General features: G+C 51.4%; 1 protein-coding gene across 1 annotated transcript in view; it reads right to left on the bottom strand.

The window, feature by feature from the left end:
• The window catches only part of SGSM1 (small G protein signaling modulator 1), an 80,261-nt gene that overhangs the window by 26,222 nt on the left and 37,497 nt on the right, over nt 1-16,542 (bottom strand). The window contains exons 4-13 of the mRNA XM_084649554.1: nt 14,549-14,711; nt 12,339-12,491; nt 11,610-11,677; nt 10,828-10,973; nt 10,181-10,312; nt 8,433-8,557; nt 6,939-7,001; nt 4,780-4,847; nt 3,053-3,216; nt 1,759-1,888 (exon numbers count right to left, since the gene is read on the bottom strand). Coding sequence (XP_084505680.1) covers nt 1,759-1,888; nt 3,053-3,216; nt 4,780-4,847; nt 6,939-7,001; nt 8,433-8,557; nt 10,181-10,312; nt 10,828-10,973; nt 11,610-11,677; nt 12,339-12,491; nt 14,549-14,711 — 1,212 coding nt within the window. The remainder of the gene's footprint in view (nt 1-1,758; nt 1,889-3,052; nt 3,217-4,779; nt 4,848-6,938; nt 7,002-8,432; nt 8,558-10,180; nt 10,313-10,827; nt 10,974-11,609; nt 11,678-12,338; nt 12,492-14,548; nt 14,712-16,542) is intronic.

Here is a 16,542-nt window from a genome sequence, read left to right as displayed (position 1 = left end):
TCTCCCCCAACCAAGTCCCAGGGAACAAATGAAAAAGGGAAAGATATTAGAGTCGTGACCGAAGAAGAGACCGTTTGATTCAGATGCTGCAAGAGGTTAACCAGGGCAGCGCAGACAGGCTGCTCCCAGGATGTTGTCATTTGCTAAATCTCGGGGCGGGCTTTGAACGGTCGCTTGCAATGGTTTGGGTTTGAGACTGTGAGCAAATTTAGTCTCCTGCACATTCCCAAGTAGAGGGCCAAGTAGAGGCTAGCACAAGCTTCCTGTTCAGAGAGCCCCACGCAGTCTGGACAGCCTCCCGGCAGCTTTGCTACTGCTCTAGCAGGACCATGCCCCGACACTCCTCTGCCAATTCTAGCCGGGGCCTCTTTTGAATTATAAGAGGTGATAATCCAGTTCATTTCCACGTAGGAGATAAGAGAGGGTTGGAAATCAGGCCTCCAGATAGCAGAGGCTTGTGCACGCCCCCTCGGCACCTCCTAGCCCTTCCTGCATGTCATTCTTGAGCAGCTGCTGGTATTGGAGGCGGGCACCAGGCGAAGGGATACTAGGCATGCCTCACCAAGGCCTTCTCCCTTCTCATAACTCAGTGCAGGAAAACCCTAACCCAGACGGGTCTGCTGAGCCCAGCACGTGGGGATCCACAAGCGACAACATGACCTAGGCAGCAAAGCAACGAAAGCAACCCGGGCGACAGCAACATTACGCGGATGCAGTTCGGCCCCTGGTCCAGTGAGGGATCTGGCCAGGAGGCTCAGAGAGTGTTTGGGGATCACCACAATCTTGCTTGTAGCAGGAGTCCTCGGGGTCATCTCCCTCCCAGCGGTGACGGAGATTGCAGGGAAGGCAAGGAAAGGACGAGAATGACTGGTTACAGGAACTAAAGATGTGGAAACAGGGCAAAGGCACAAATGAATGAGGGGAGGAAGAATCCATGCAGGAGTTAGAGCCTATGGGGAAAGTCCTATATCATGTGAGAGAGGAAGATACCCCTGCCAGAGGAGCGGTCAGTCATTCATTCAACGGAGAACTCCGCCCCACTAGGGAACTGTACAGGAGGGTTCAGAACAAAGCTATAGAAAGGGGAGTCTCTGCCGTTTGTTCTACTTTTCGGCTATGTCTACCTTAGCACTTTTGTCGGTCAGGGCTGTGAAAAAAACCCACCCCCCCTGACCGACAAAAGCGCCATTGTGGACAGCGCTATGTCAGCGGGAGACGCTCTCCTGCCAACACAGCTCCCGCCGCTCATCGCCAGTGTGAATTTTCTCCCCTCTTTGTGCTGCTGGAGTAGCACAAAAGGGACTTAGGTCGGGCCCAGGATCTGGCCCACTGGGGTTAGTGAAGTGTTTCCTGATTTGCCCCAGTGCGAGAGCAGAAATAAACAGGATTCCCCATTAACACATTCGTGGCCACCTGCTTTTGCAGAGGGAGTGCCCAGAAAAGCCCATGAACACAGCCAGAGCAGGCTCTTGGTCAGAGTCTGAGGAATATTTGGGGAAGACTCTTTGCAACATTCACAGAGCTCTCTTGTACGGAAGCCTGGGGCCCTTCTCCAGCTACGAGAGCAAAGGGTTCCTTGCTGCCCTCTCGACTGAGCAACAGGTTAATCCCAGTGCTGTTGAAAAGGGAATTCTCTCACACACAAATCCTGTCCTGGAACGCTTTTCGGCAGGGACTTAGGCTGTGCGTTTCCAGGAGCGCTGGCGTCGGGCTATTCCCACTCCAGTGACATTGTATGTCATTGCTGAGCGCACCTACCAAACTCTGACTGCATGCTGGGGTATATTATCCGGAAAACGTAGTCCGTAGCTTCATCATCTTCCTTATCAGATGCCGACTCGGAAGAGCCCTGGGGACTTCGCTTTCTCAGCTTTGGAAACACCTTCCCCTACATAAATAAGAGCTCCTGTTTACAAAGCCAGGCCATGTGTTTACATTCAGGGCAACCTCAAATGCCACGTGGCCACTGAAAATGTTGTCTAATGCAAGAAAACACATGCCCTCCCGCTGAACTAGGAGTTCACACATCCTCAGCATTCATTTGGCTGGAAGATCCCCGTGCTTTTCATTACATTCCCAGAGAGAGAAAAGTTTACCCCCGGAATAGGAGCTATGATACGCTCTTGTACCAGAGTCTCCGAAACAGCAGAACCCCAGCCACCGTAACTTGCATACAGAGATGGGGTTCACAGAGCCTGCAGATGCCAGCATGCAATGTGGCCAGACTCCTCGCTCGAGACAGGACAGCTCATGCTAAGACCACTTGCTAGGTCTGTTGTGTCTGAAAGCAAGAGCAGCTGCGACCTGCTTTATGTTACGCAAGTTCGATGTGACCCTGCGGCTGCAGGAAAGCTGCCCAGTGGCCTAAGACAATGGGCAGAGCCTGGTCACTCCCATCTTACATGAGTTTACTAAGTAAGGGGGACATGCATCCCTGTCCAGAAGGGCAGCTCAAGGTGACAAGTCCCACTTAAACCCTCCAGGCTGAAGTGGTGCCCAGGTCTGATGCTGCCCTTCTGGTTCAGGGGTGCATTTTACCCAGGGTACTGACAACTGCATGGATAGAAGTCTTTGCCTGAAATAAAGCGACCTCTGTTGTATTCAGCAAGCTCCTGTATGACTGTTCTTTCTTGGTATCTGTGGTTGCTGGACCGTGTGCATGTGAGAGATCAGGTATTTGCCTGCACTACAGGTAGCCCAGACTGTGGCCCAGGAATACGTGTCCATTAGCAGGGTACATTTATAAAGGGGACGCACCGAGATATAAGGTCTGATTTTTCGTAGGCTGCAGGTTCCCCTCTACTGCATGGCCTTCCTTTCTATAGGGGGTGCAGATCACGTCACCACCCGCAACTCCTGTCCAGTGCTGGGCTCCTGGTGTCCTTGATTCCAGAGGCATTCACACCCTGGGATTTTTCAACTGTAGCTGCCACTAAGTCCAGGCAGGTACCACTCTGCAGCACCAGCACCAGCCAGGAGCCCAGGTCGGCGAAGGGTGAGAGCAGCTACTGAGCCTCTGCATTCCAACCCACACTTCAGTCAAGGTTCCTACCTTCCCCCTCTGTGACCAAAGAGGTGGGTCCAGCTGTCCATGAGGAAGGAGACCATTTTCTAGGCAGGACAGAAACTGTAGCAGGTGCCCTCCTTTGGGGAACCTGAGCGGAGGCCTCTGAATCCCATCTTGACTCACCAAAACGACTGTCCCACCGCTGTCTACTATTAGCAACAGGAACGAAGGCAGAGAAGATACACAATACAGAAGTTAAGGAAACAGATGCCAGAGGTAACCCTACCAATCTGAAACCCCAGGGCACAGCACGATGGAGCCATCCAGAGACGCCTCCAGGGGAGAAATAAATACAGAAAATGTACACGCAGCTCCAGGCCACGAGTTATCTGAACTTTCCTCCCACGGGTGGGAATCCATCCCAGGCAGAGGGCCTCAGCACCACTAGAACCCCACTTAAACCCACAGGCTCTGCACTAGGGGGAAATTCACCCCTACTGAACGCATGAAAAACTGCCTGCAACCACAAACGCCGTGGGGCTGGTGCGTGTATTACTGCGCCTGGAGAGGTCAGTCGGGATGGTTAATGACCCCAATGACAAATCCGCTGAGCTGAGATTAACAAGAATTCAGACAAAATTCCAGCTGTGCAGGCCTGGGCTTTGCGATTATAAACTTGGCCGGAAATACCAGCAGTAGTTTGTTTCTGTTCCCCTGCGTAGGTCTCCGTCCCTAATGAACGTAATGCAGCGATTAATGAAACCTTCGGTAGGAAAGGTGATCTCTAGCTTAGAAGTGTTATCGCTGTTAGCACTAGGGCTTTTACTTTGCTGATTATTATGGCTGTTTCATGGCCACCACGTGGAGCGCTGTATGAAACCGGTGAGACAAGCACAGACCAGCCAATCATGCCTCTCAGCAACGTAGACCAACGGAGTCCCCTAACTAAGTCAGCCCACGGTGCGTTCACTTGAGAAGAGAAGGGAACCTTCTCAGACAATACACATTTCTGGAGAAGGTCTTAAAGCGCTTTACTGCTTAAATATAGACGGCACCACTGTCATGCAGCCACCTCTGTGGTGGACAGCGGCAGCCAAATGGCTTACTGCACCCTGCATAACAGGGATGAGAGGGCAAATGTTGCCACTGGAACAAAACATGGATTTACATTGGTTAGGACAGTGCTTGGCAGCCCCAGCTGGGCTTGGGACCCCGTTGTGCTGTGCCCTGGGGAGACGCAGTGTAAGGACAGGCCCTGCCCCAAAGCCTGCACTTTCTGAAGAGACAGAAGGGAGTATTATTACTCACATTTTACTGATGAGAACTGGAGCCCAGAGAGACCAAATGATGCCCGGGGAGTCTATGGCAGAGCCAGCAACAGAACCCAAGTCTCCCGCCCGTTGCCTTAACCACAAGGGCTCTTCCCTCTTTAGTTACCCTAGAACCAGGGGCTCCAATCCCGGAACCCCGCCCTTCACAAAGTGCCAGAGTCTTCACAGTCCAAGCACAGCCGGCAGGCCCTGCTATTACGGTCCCCCCGGAAGAGCCACATAACAGTAATCGCACAGAGCTCAGTTCCTCTACCTTGGGAGCGTGAAGGGGCGAGTCAAGCAAGCTGGGATTTGAACCAGTGGTTCCACAGAAACTAGGTATTTCAAGACTTGTCCTGGGCGCTCTTTGCCATCGTCCCAGTCTCCAGGTACCCGCTGCAGCCCTCTGTGAGCATATGGCACAAGCTGCCCTGGAGATAAAGCAATGCCCGCCTCCCTTACCCTGCTGGTGACAGTGCAGGTAGACGATCTCCTCAAGGCGGATGGTCATGGCATAGTCCCAGTACACACTGGAAGGAAAGAGAAGAGATGCCCCGGTCACACACCAGAGTCCTACGCCCCCCAGGCTTTCAACAGTCAGAGAAGCCCTTCCAGCCACGCAACTCGACAGCACCTTCAAAGCCAGCCAATGGCAAGAGTCCGGGCCCAATCCTCTGTGGGTGTAAATGACCCAGACCCAGTGGAAGCTGCATCTATTTACGTCAGCTGAGGATCTTGCCCAGTGGATCACCAGAACCCCCCTGACCCAGCGGGAGCTACAGAGGGACATGGGGGATGTAAGCAACAGCAAGGTCCCGGCAGCAAGGCGCCTGCCGTGGGAACAGCTTGGGGCAGTGGGAACGTCCCTGCAGAAATGCGCTGGGCCACTTCTCTCTGTGCTTCCGAAAGCAGTTCAACAAGACTGAGCTGTGTTAAACCCAGGTCTGCACGACTGGGGCCATCGCTGCCTCAGCATCCTTCCCTGTGCACGGTCGCACGCGTCGACCACATGTGCGGGGAATGCACACTGCACTGTCGGGAGCCCCGGAGCAACTGCCCGGCACAGACCCTTTCTCTGGAAGCTAGTCACCCTTGTAGGTTATGCCCCACACATTGATAGGTGCAATGGGCATGGAATTAGTGGGGGGGCAAGGGAGGGGAGTAATCATGCTAAATTATACTCAGCTTCTTCTTGCTCACTTATGCTAAGGCATATATCCCATGATGCACTGGGGCACAGCGAACTCAGCACTTTGCTTAGGCAAATAGAAAAACTGTCCTGAGCTAGATGGACGCCCACAAAGGCACAACGTGGAATAATGGAAGCTGCGTGAATCCTTTGCGTTCAGCTGTCGCTCTATGCTCCCTAATGTTTAGAATTTAATATCCCAAATGAAAGATGGGAAAGTACACAGAGGCATCCAGGACAAAGCTGGCACAAGCCGGACAGTTAAACCTCAAGTGCTGTGACCAGTGTAAACAGCCACGCTCCAACAGATGGCTAGCTTAAGGGGGCGTTTGGGCAGCACCCCTTCTGCGTAAGACAAACGGAGCACACCGTGAGAATTTGCCTCCTGGGAAAGAATGGTGCTGTATTAACTCTCTTTCCTGTACTGTGCTGCTTTGTCTTCAGACAATAAATTTGGCTGAGCTTGGTTATTTGGCCTCTTGAATATTTTCAAGAGCAAACTGTGCGGTTGTCAAACCATTGGCTACACCTTTTCATCAATAGGCCAAAGGGGCTGAGAATGGGGAGGAAGGGAAATGGTTTCTCATTTTTACTCTCTGATCACATCACGGAGGACACAGCTTGACAAAGCCTGAACTCTGCTTTCTGCCAGCTGGGCAGTTTGAATTTGGCTCTTGAACAGAAGAAGCCAAAATCCAACTCCTGCCAGAGCAGAGCATTCCTTCTCTGACCCAGGAGCTGCAAACCCCTGAAACCTCCTCTCCCCTCTGCTGGGGAAGTTTCACCTCCACACAGGGAGCGGCACGAAGCCAGGGCACTGCTTACATCCCAATTAAGCCTAAAAGGATCTGAGAGGTGTCGAGGCCCCTGCTGGCCATCTGGGCAGGGCAACTTTCACCAGGCTTTCTGCACAGCTGTGTTCTCCTTTTACTTCTGTAATGACACTTCTTGAAAGTGGCTGAACAATTTTTCATTTTAAATTTTCTTCACTGTTGCTTTTAAGGCACAAAGAACGAATGTCAAGTCAAGCCCTGCAGGCCGCAGTCCTCAGCCTGATCTGAGGGTAGCAGGGTCGTGGGACAGCTGATTGACAGGGCAGAGCCTGGCCCAGAGAGGAAACGGACATGGAAGAAAACGAAAAAAACCCATAACTGATAGGTCTGTCAAAGAAACATTTCATTTTCTTCTCTCAAAGACAATGCCTCAGAGAAGGCAGTTTCATTTCCACGGAGAACCTGGCAGGATGAAATCTCTATCCAGTTGTTTAAGTTAAAGTCCAGGTTTTCAGCAGCAATAGCTGTCATTTAGAAAAGCGGTGCTTAGAATAACAAAAGCAGGCATTACAGCAACCCAGTGAAAGGCCCGGAGAAAGACAAGGGGCGTGGGTGTATGTGTGCAACTGCAAAACAACCCCAGAAGGAGACATACTTACTTTGTGCTTTGACCTCTCTCTCTCTCTGTCTTGCCTGGACACTGGGAAATTTTAGAAATTAGCCTGAGGACCAAGTCAAGAACTCAGCAAAGCAATACAGAGATGAAAACAGGATTACAGCAGGGAGCCAGTCATCCCCACCAGCAGCACAGAGAGAGCCCCCCAAGAGCACAGGGGGTCAGAGGGGAGAGGCAAGGAACAAAGGCAAAAAAGAGAGACAAGTATAGAGGATAGACAAAAATGAAAATGAGTTACATGGACAATGATGTTTATCTCAGTTTAGGGGGCACAATGCTCAGTTATTTCTGTCCCTGGGTTTCCTATACTGTTTATTTAGATGGTTCACTGCTATGTTTCAGGAGAACCAATCTACCGCTGAAAAGCACTTGGGAATTTTGTTAATGGTTATTATTCAATCTGAACTGTTATGCTCATGTCAATAATGAGTTGCTGGAAGGAGCTTTTCTGAGCTGCCCATTGTCTGTAAAGGCCTGACACAGTTTGTTAACATTAGTGTGTAAAAGGGAGTACTGCAGTCAAGAAAAACGTCACCAATGCACATGGCAGATTCCAGTATCCACTTCATCAGGGAATGCTACCCTGAGGGGAGCTCGGACCCCATGAACGGAGATGTGCCAGAGACTTCCTGGAGTCCACTAGGGACTTTGCTATTGATTTCCTGTGGCGGTGCTCAGATATAACAGGGGTGGGCAGCAAGATAAGGTCTAAGAGAGAGAGAGAGAAGAAAGAGCTACCTGCCTCAGAGCCATGTCATCCCCTTGGCCCCAACACACCTCAACCACTCCTGTCACTTCACAAGCCCATTGCCCAGCATTGTTATTCTGGAAGCTGCTCACATCTTTTCTCCTTGCATGTGGACTTCCCTGTTTATCTGCTTTGTGACTCTCTAGATCAATCAGCAGCGTTAACAATCCTTCAAAATACTGTGAAGAGCACACCAGGTCTCTCCCAGAAAAATCACTCGGAGGGCAAGAAAGCAAATCGTTCTACACCCTTCAGCATAAACAGCCTCTCCGATTTGATCTGCTGAACGCAGCCCTCAGAAGATGGATTCCTTAGCAACGTCTCCTCTCTGTTCCCACAGCCCCTTCCTGCTCTCTGTCCCCAAAGGCCTATTGCTCTCTCTCTCATTGTTCTCAACTCCTGCATAGTTGTTCTGTTCTGCTCAGGTGAGCGTTTCCAGAATAGGCCGGTAAAAACTGGTACCCACACAGAACACTGAACTGGATTCCCCAGGAGGTTCAGACAAGGGCTTTTCCCTGTTTACATTGTACCTCTCAGAAGGCCAGAGTGAATTCAGGTATCAGCTAAACATCTGGGACCTAATCCAAAGCCCATGGAGATCAGTGGAAGGATCCCCACTGACTGCAACAGTTGTTCCATCAGGCCTTTTAGAAGCACTTAACATGATGTTTTTGCCTTGAATCTCTCTTGTTCTCTGGCCGACAGGATCGTGCATATAGAGCAAATCACCTTTTCTCATAGTCCAGATCGCCCACAGAACCATTCATTAGCTGGTTGGGGGTCCATTTCAATGTCATGATGTCTGCAGTCTGATGAAGGGACAAGTACCCTGGTATCGCTTCCATGTCGTCTCTCTTTACAAAGAGAATAGAGAGAAATTACATTACGGGCCCGCAAAACCAGCATGGACGACATCGCAGGGCCTGGCTTTTGGGATCAGTGAGGCTCCAGTCTGCTGAAAGTACTGCTTGACCAATACTGCAATGACCACCAAACACCCTGGCACAGCTCTGCCCAGAGCCCTGCGCATTTCCTGATCCAAGCACCAGGAAGGGGGATGTAAAACCGTTCATGCAGTACTGATCTTCTCCCAGGAAACACCACCACAAAACTGGGCTGGTCGGAGAGCAGATCCTCAGTTGGGGGAAACTGTCACAGCTCCAGTGAAGCAGTTTTGTCTCACTCCCCTTACAGCCAAAAGCGGCCAGAAAGGCAGACCCCCGAGCTGGAGGGGACATTTGTGCTAAAGAAGGGAGCCCCACGTCCTGCCCTAGTTCCCTCCACCACACGTGGGGCTTGGCCGTCCAGACCCAAGCATGCTCCCTGAAGTCCCTGCTCACACAGCCACCCCGGACCATGGCTTTGATCCTCCAAGGGGTTAGGATGGCATGGAAGGGCAGGGCAGAAACGCCACAGGGCCAGCGCTTCAGAACCTAAGGTGAAAGAATCGGAACTGTGGCAGACAGGCAGACTGTGATCTCTCACATGGTGACTTCTCTTCCCCCCAGGCTCTCCCCATTAATGCTCAGTGACAGGCCATCAGAAGTTAGCAGTGAGCATTCCTCAAACTAGCCTGGCAAGAGCCTGATCTCCAGTCATGCAGATCAACTCAGGATTTATCTTCTCCTTCCCTTGGGAGCTATTCTCAACACAGCCCTCTCTGCCTGTATCCTGCCCCCTGAGCTGTGGGGCCCACTGCGAAAGCGGAGCTCCACCCCAGCCACGCAGGGTGAGGAAGGACAGCAGAGACACATGCAGCCCAGCTCTGCAAAGCTGTAGGGCTTGTACCACGAAAGAGCTCAACAGATCCTCTCACCCTGGGCTCGCCGTGCCTCTTCCAGCCCAACCCCCCAGCTTCACTGTAGGCTGCCAGCCGTGTGGTGTGAACTCCGGGCTCCAGCTGCAGCACCCACCCGTGTCCCGCATGCGTAGCCACTCTGCTGTGCAAGGACGCGCACCAGCCGCAGTGCCGGGAAAGGAATGGAGATGGCTCGTCTGGCCTATGCTCCTCTGGGCGAAGAAAAAGGGGACCAGTTTCTAGTCAAAGGGAAGAAGTCGTCCCCCCTCTTCTAGCAGGAGGATCCCCATCTCCTTCACTTCGAGAAATGGAATTCAGCTATTTCACTTCCCGAATTATGCACTTGACAGTCACCCTTTCTCCCAGCCCGGGGCAGGGCTGGATAAAAAGAACAGAGCAGTGTTTTTAAGTACAGATTTGCAGTCACAGAAAGGTCTCGGATTCCTTTATCCACTAGCTGTAGAAGTACAGGGGTTATGCCCCTTGTGGGACTCCTGCCTCCATGGGGCAACACACACACACACACACCCCACACACACACACTTCAGCAGGTCTGACATTCCATCTAGCAAAGATGGGGTGACACCTGCTAGCCAGGAGAGCAACTTGGCTTTAAAGCAGCCGGTTCCTGTCCCAAGTTTCACGTGCTTCAACCTTTCCTCACACACAGGTTACTTACCGGCTGCACCATGACGTTGTTTTTGCCGTAGAGTAGTGTGGCTCTGGAATTCTGATGCAAAGACTCCACGTAGTCTCTGGCAGACAGTGACGGCCGGTCGTCCATGCTGCCACTCGAATGCCTTTTCTGAATCTAGAAGGGACCACACAGGACAGCTCTGTGAGCTGATTTCATCTCTGCCTGTCCCAGGAGAGCCCAGCATGCAGACGGGCTTCAGGCCCACCACAGCAAGAAGGATCACTCTTTTCTTTTTCCTTTTTGCCCTCTAGGTCACCAGTTTGACACAAGCCAAGGTCAGCCCTGAACCCATGGAAGGCCCAGGGCTGCAATTCATTTGCATTAAATGCAGCAGACTGCAGCTGCCTTCATTTTTAATTTGGAATTGCCACCCACAGAGATCCCGCAATGCAGTGCTCCGTCTTGCTCCAAGCAGCCAGTAGCCTCCCCAGGTTGAGTTTTGGATCCTGTTGGAAGGATCCTGTTGTTGCAATGATTAATTTACACTTCTCCAGCCTCTTTCATTTGCGGATCTCAGTGCACTTTGCAAGCAGACTAAAGAAGCTTCAATACCACCCAAGTCTCTCCCCGCTCACCACAACGGGAGCCAAGTGAGACGCAATCCACCCCAGCTGTCCTCCAACACTCACACAGAGGGCAGGGCGCTTAGTGGGAGAGTCTTGGCGACAGTGTGAGCTGTGAATGCGATGCCTCTGAACGAGTTCGTCAGCAGAGGGGTCAGTCCAGAAGTGATCTGCCGTCTTCATCTTGGTGTACTCCAGCGCACAAGGCCCCACTGCACAGGGGTGAGATTTAAAGACCAAGCAAAGGGCAGAATTATAGGGCAACATTTTCCCTCTTGGGTCCTCACAGCAAACGCGTCAACTCTGACATTTTGGGAACAGAGAAGGTGCAACCCAGGAACCCTAACGTGACTCCAAGAGAGAGTGCCCAATTCCTAACCTGCTCCAGGGGCCATGCAGCGGTGCGCTGGCCGTTGCTCAGGCTGAGTTATAAGGTGACCCACCAGCTGTACATGATACTATCTCATATAACGTGTGGAACCCCAAGAATAAATCAGCAGTTCTGAGCACGTGACGCCGTGCTTAGTTTACAGCATCCCTTCCAAGTCTCCATTTGAAAATGGCACTTGGGCACATGGAAGATACATTAATGGTCAGCGTTTCAAGAGCGAAGAGAACCAATGGCAGCAGCTATTCAGCCCACTCCATCGGCGGCCACCCGGCAATCATTTCGAGTTTGGCAAGAGTTCCTTTTCAATGTACTCACACACTTCCATCTGCCCACCTCAGCGGCGGGAAGTCTGTTGCATTCTCATGGAAAAATGGTATTGCAAGGATGCAAGGGGGGTGGAGGGGGGGGTGTCTGCCTGCAACGTCAGCTCTGAGTGGAGGTTAAAAGATAAAGTTACCCAATAAGGAAGCAAGAATTGGTCCATCTACAGGATCCATCAGGAGAGCTTCTTTCTCATAGTATTTACTAGAAGCAAAGAAAAAACAAGATGTGGCTGGCATACGTGCTAATGACAGACCGGGCTGTTTTAGCCATAAATTGCCCTGTATTTTCTGCTCCTCTGTGTGCTCCCTGCATCTTTCTGCGTCCGCTTTCGCTGATGAGAAAGGGCAGCAGGTCGTTGCAGGCAGTCTTCCCCCTCCAGAGTTAGGCAGGCTTCCTCCAGCCTCCATCTCCATCTGACACCATCCGTACCCACCCCCCTGCCTGGCCCAAACTAAAACATCAGGAGCCCCAATGCTCAGGAACACCGCCAAGGGTCTCCAGCGTGGGTAATGCCCGGGCAGAGCCTGGCACCTGACATTCTCTCGCTGACAGCAGAAGGACTTCAAGACTAAGGGAATCCTCCGGGCCCCCTCTATTTCAGCAAGCTTGTGCGGGAAGGGTCACTGAGTCACAACCCTTGACTACCGCCATTAAGAACAGGGTCTGAATTTCAGATCCTGGGCCATGGCTGAGCTGAGAGAGAGAAACAAAATTGCATCTGCTTCTGTGGTGCTTCTGATCAGCGAGGAGCAGGAAAACTAAGCCAGCAATACTGCCAGCCCAGCCTAGGGGACGTTGGCTTTACGGCGGGCACTGCTGGGGAGCAGCTAAAAGGAAATAGCTGGCCCACGCCAGCACTCACCTGCTGTTTTCTACCAGGTAATGCACGATTTTATCCAGGACCTTTTCAAAGAGGGCTGTGCGGATCCAGAGGTGCTTGATGGCCTGGGGAGACAGGTTCGGCAGCTTCTGCACTTTGCGCGCGTTCTCCTGGACGCCTTGTACCTGGTTTCGTCTTCAGAGACACAAGGCAGAATACAGCATTGCAGGCTTCCTTTCCAAACCAGAGCAGCAAGCTGAGCAATGGGGCAATGAGCTCCCTGCTCCACAACCAGTGCAGGGCTGGTCCACGAGCCCCGCCCTGACCCGATGTGCAGATACGGTGTTGGCTGCCTGGTGGGGAAAGCCCACCTGTGCTAGGGACCATCATTTGGTGACAGATCCCTTCAGCTGGTCCTTGTGCTCTTCTCGCTCCTCCTTTCCAGGGAGGCCTGTGTCAGAGTTTTTAGAAGTGACCTTGTTAAATTAAATGACCAGTTATAAAGAAACAGTACTGAGAGACCATCCAAATGCACCCCAAGAACAGCTGCTGACTTAGGCCCTGATTCAAAAAGCACTGAATAGGCTTGGAAGGTTTCGATTTTTATCGGTACATATGGGTAAATGTCAATTTCACTGTACACACTGTTAAGGAAAAGTTAGCACATGTGACTCCATTTTGGTTTGGGGCCCACCATTGTCTAAAAGCAAGCACATCATGCACCAGGAGGCGTGTTCCTTAGATACTGCATTCCTGTGAAAATCCTCCTCCTTGTCTCCAGCCTGCCTTGACTCCCAGTATCTGTTTTTTTTGTCAGTCCCTAACTCCCCATCTCCTGGCCTTTGATGTGAGGCCTCCCATCCTGATAATAAAAGTTACTGATGCACGGCTTTAGGACCATGCTGTGTAATTAACATACTGGTTTAGCACGAGGAATGCACCAAGCAGGGATAGGTGGTAAATAAGAAAAGGGTTTGTTTATTGGCTAAGGTTTCCGATGCATGAGGGCAACATGCTTTGCTAAAAAGTATATAACCTTTGTATAATCTGTATTCGGGGTCCCCTCCTGGCTAGCAGGGGGGCACCATGCTCAAGCGTAATAAACTTAGTGTTTTTTGGGAACTCTGCAGTTGTGGACTTTGTTTATGTGCCTCAGCCTAGATTCGAACTGTGCGTGTCCTACCAGGTGTAATTCGCAGCATTTGTGTGCGTGTCCTACCAGGTGTAATTCGTAGCAGTTGTGTGCATGTCCTACCAGGTGTAATTCGTAGCAGTTGTGTGCGTGTCCTACCAGGTGTAATTCGTAACAACACAAACCAATGAAAAACTATTTCCATCAATCATCATCAAAATGTATAGAGATGCAAAGAAAGAAAAATGCTGTTTGAGAACTTATTAGAGTTTGACTTAAGAACATAAGTACAGCCATACCAGGTCAGACCAATGGTCCATCTAGCCCAGAATTCTGTCTTCTGACTGTGGCTATTTACTTTGCATATTTTGACATGTGATGTTGACAATTTGTGTTTCAATGGTTATAAAGCTTTAACTTTATGAATCTTAATGTGTATGGTCATTAAATGATTATTGTCTATCCCTCCCATAAATTCCCACAACCATGAAAATGTAAATCAACAAGAATAGAAAAATGCTTTAAAATAAACAGATATTGTCCACTGAAATAATAAAATAAATAAAAATCAAACTCTGCCAAGTCTACATGTAAGCAAGCCATTAAATCCCACGGAAGTCAAGCACCCACATGACACAGGTCTCCAAGTTCCATTTTCAAAGGCGACTCAGACACTTCAGGGCCTACGTCTCCTTGAGAGGCTCTGGGATTTGGGCCTAAGTGCTTTGAACACATTTGTAAATCCTTCATGATCAGCTTCTGGGGAACGTTTCTGGATTTGGTCACCACCGAGACTCTAGAAAGCAGACGGCCTCTTTACAGCCCGGGCACTGTACCTCCAACCTGGTCCCCAGCTCCTCCACTAGAGCCAGGATTCTCAAACGCGGGTGCCTACCGTTAGGCATCTGACTCAGTGACCTGACTGTCAGAGGTGTCACGCGGCTCCAACCCCCACTGACCTCAGCACCTCTGAAAAGCGGGCTCTTGTAAAGATGCCAAACCAGAAATTTTGGTGCCTAACTTTGGGCCCCCAGGTTTGAACATTGTGGCCCAAGTCTCCACCCAGCACGGGTGCAACCAGGCAGCCCACAAGGCACTGCGGCAAAGGCAAAAGCCTTACGTGTTCTCGATGAGCTGCTCCAGATCTTGGACCTTTCTAGAAAGATCTTCTGCCAGAGGGAAGCTCTTGCCCACCTTCATGAACAGGGCTGCAATCTTGTTACTGCGCAAGAACCCAGCTGCTCTCCGCTTCAGGCTGTGCAGGACGCAGGCTTCCACGGCCGCTGCAACAAAGCCAGAGGGTTACCCAGCCCATCGAAAGCCCCACAAAAGCCAGAGGGTTACCCAGCCCATCGAAAGCCGCACCAACAGCCTCCCCAGGAAACTAACTGGCCCGTAACTCATTGCCTCGGATGTTTCCTGCAGCATCCATGGTCTCGCCCTACAAGCGGAAACCTTCCCTGAAAATGAATCCGACTCTCACATTGTGTCCCCTGCCTAAACAAAGGAAAGATCCAAAGACATGCAACTCTGGCCCAGCGGCAGCGACAATCTGGCAGCTATGCCTGCAAACACACCCATTTAAAGAGAACATATGGGACGTGTGATGAAGTGAGAAAGTGCAGACTTCCTGCCTCAGTGCCAGGAGACAGATTAGACGGACTTCTCGAGGTCCCTGCAGCCCTGCGTTTCTATGAGTGTAAGACTTAAGATAACACAGACACCATCCATAGGCAAGAAAGCAACAGGGAGAGGGAACCACACTGAAATGGAAAACTAGCCGCTGGGATTTTGACTCCTGGGAGCATCTCAGAAACGTTCCTTCATGAAAATGTCTTTACCCTTTATTCCTGCAGCCCTTTGCTCTTGAATGCTAGAGCCATCTTTGCTCACTGAGAAAACAAGTTATTGCTGGCATGCCTGGGGCCACATTCTGCTCTCTATGGTACTCATGGCAACCTCGCTGATTTCAGTGGAGTTCTCAAGTGAGAAGAGTTGGGCTTGTGGAATGGAAGCCGTGGCAAAGCCAGGACAGGCAGAAATGCCTATAATTTGAAATCAGGTACATTAAGATTCATGAGACTCAATCGTGTCGATTTGTTAAGACACACAGAAAATAAGTGCCTGCCCCCTGTATTGCCCCAGTGATGTGTCTGGCTACACCTCCCTACCTGAATACATTCCAGAGTGCTCTGAGTGAATGCTTTGATTATAGGTAAGGCTGCATGTCTGTCATGGAGGTCATGGATTCTGTGACTTTCTGTGACCTCCGTGACTTCTGAAGTGGCTGGTGCGGCGCTATGAGCTGGGGAGGGGGTTGGGGTAGGGGATGGCGCACACCTCAGGGAGGGGAGGGCTCCATGGCTCCCGCTGGCATGCCCCTGCAGCTCCTAGGCCAACGGGCCAGGGAGCTCCATGCACCTCCCCGCAGCTCCCATTGGCTGCAGTTCCCAGCCAATGGGCATTGCGGAGCCAGAGCTTGTGATGGGAGCAACGCATGGAGCCCCCCGGCTGCCCCTCCCGCTAGGAGCTGCGGGGATATGCTGGTCGGAGCCTGCCAGCACCGCCAACACTCCCCCCGACCCAGCACCAGAAGGGGTCCCGGATGGCGCGCTGTTGCCTGGCCCTCCCTCCCCCCCCCACCAGCACCAGCAGGGCCCCCCCGCCGTGAGCACCCGCTGCCCCCTGACCCAAGTTTTAGTTAGGGTACAGTAAGAGTCATGGACCGTGAATTTTTGTTTACTGCCCAAGTCCTGTGCATGACTTTTACTAAAAATAACCATGACTAAAACATAGCCTTAATTATAGGCCAACAGGTGTGGAGAACTGGGAAATTTCTGACAAACTTTTATGAAAAATAGGGGTGACTTGGCTTCCCCTCTCACCTTGTATGGTTACCCCTTGGGAGGGAGGGAGGGAGGTCACTTTTTCTTGAAACAAGACTAGCAATGCAGCAGCTGAAGCATCAACCGACTACTAGAAACTGAATCATGGGGGGTGGGGGGAGGGGGAATAATACAGCCCCCTGGACAGTGACAAGGCTGCAGAAGTACCAGCCCTTGGGGGGCACTGGCTGCTTTTGACGGGGTTCCAGTGGGGAGCAGACACACAACG

This window comes from Lepidochelys olivacea (genome assembly GCF_965140295.1).
Source record: "Lepidochelys olivacea isolate rLepOli2 genome assembly, chromosome: 15".
Lineage (NCBI taxonomy): Eukaryota > Metazoa > Chordata > Testudines > Cheloniidae > Lepidochelys > Lepidochelys olivacea.
This window is presented reverse-complemented; position numbering and strand designations above follow the sequence as displayed.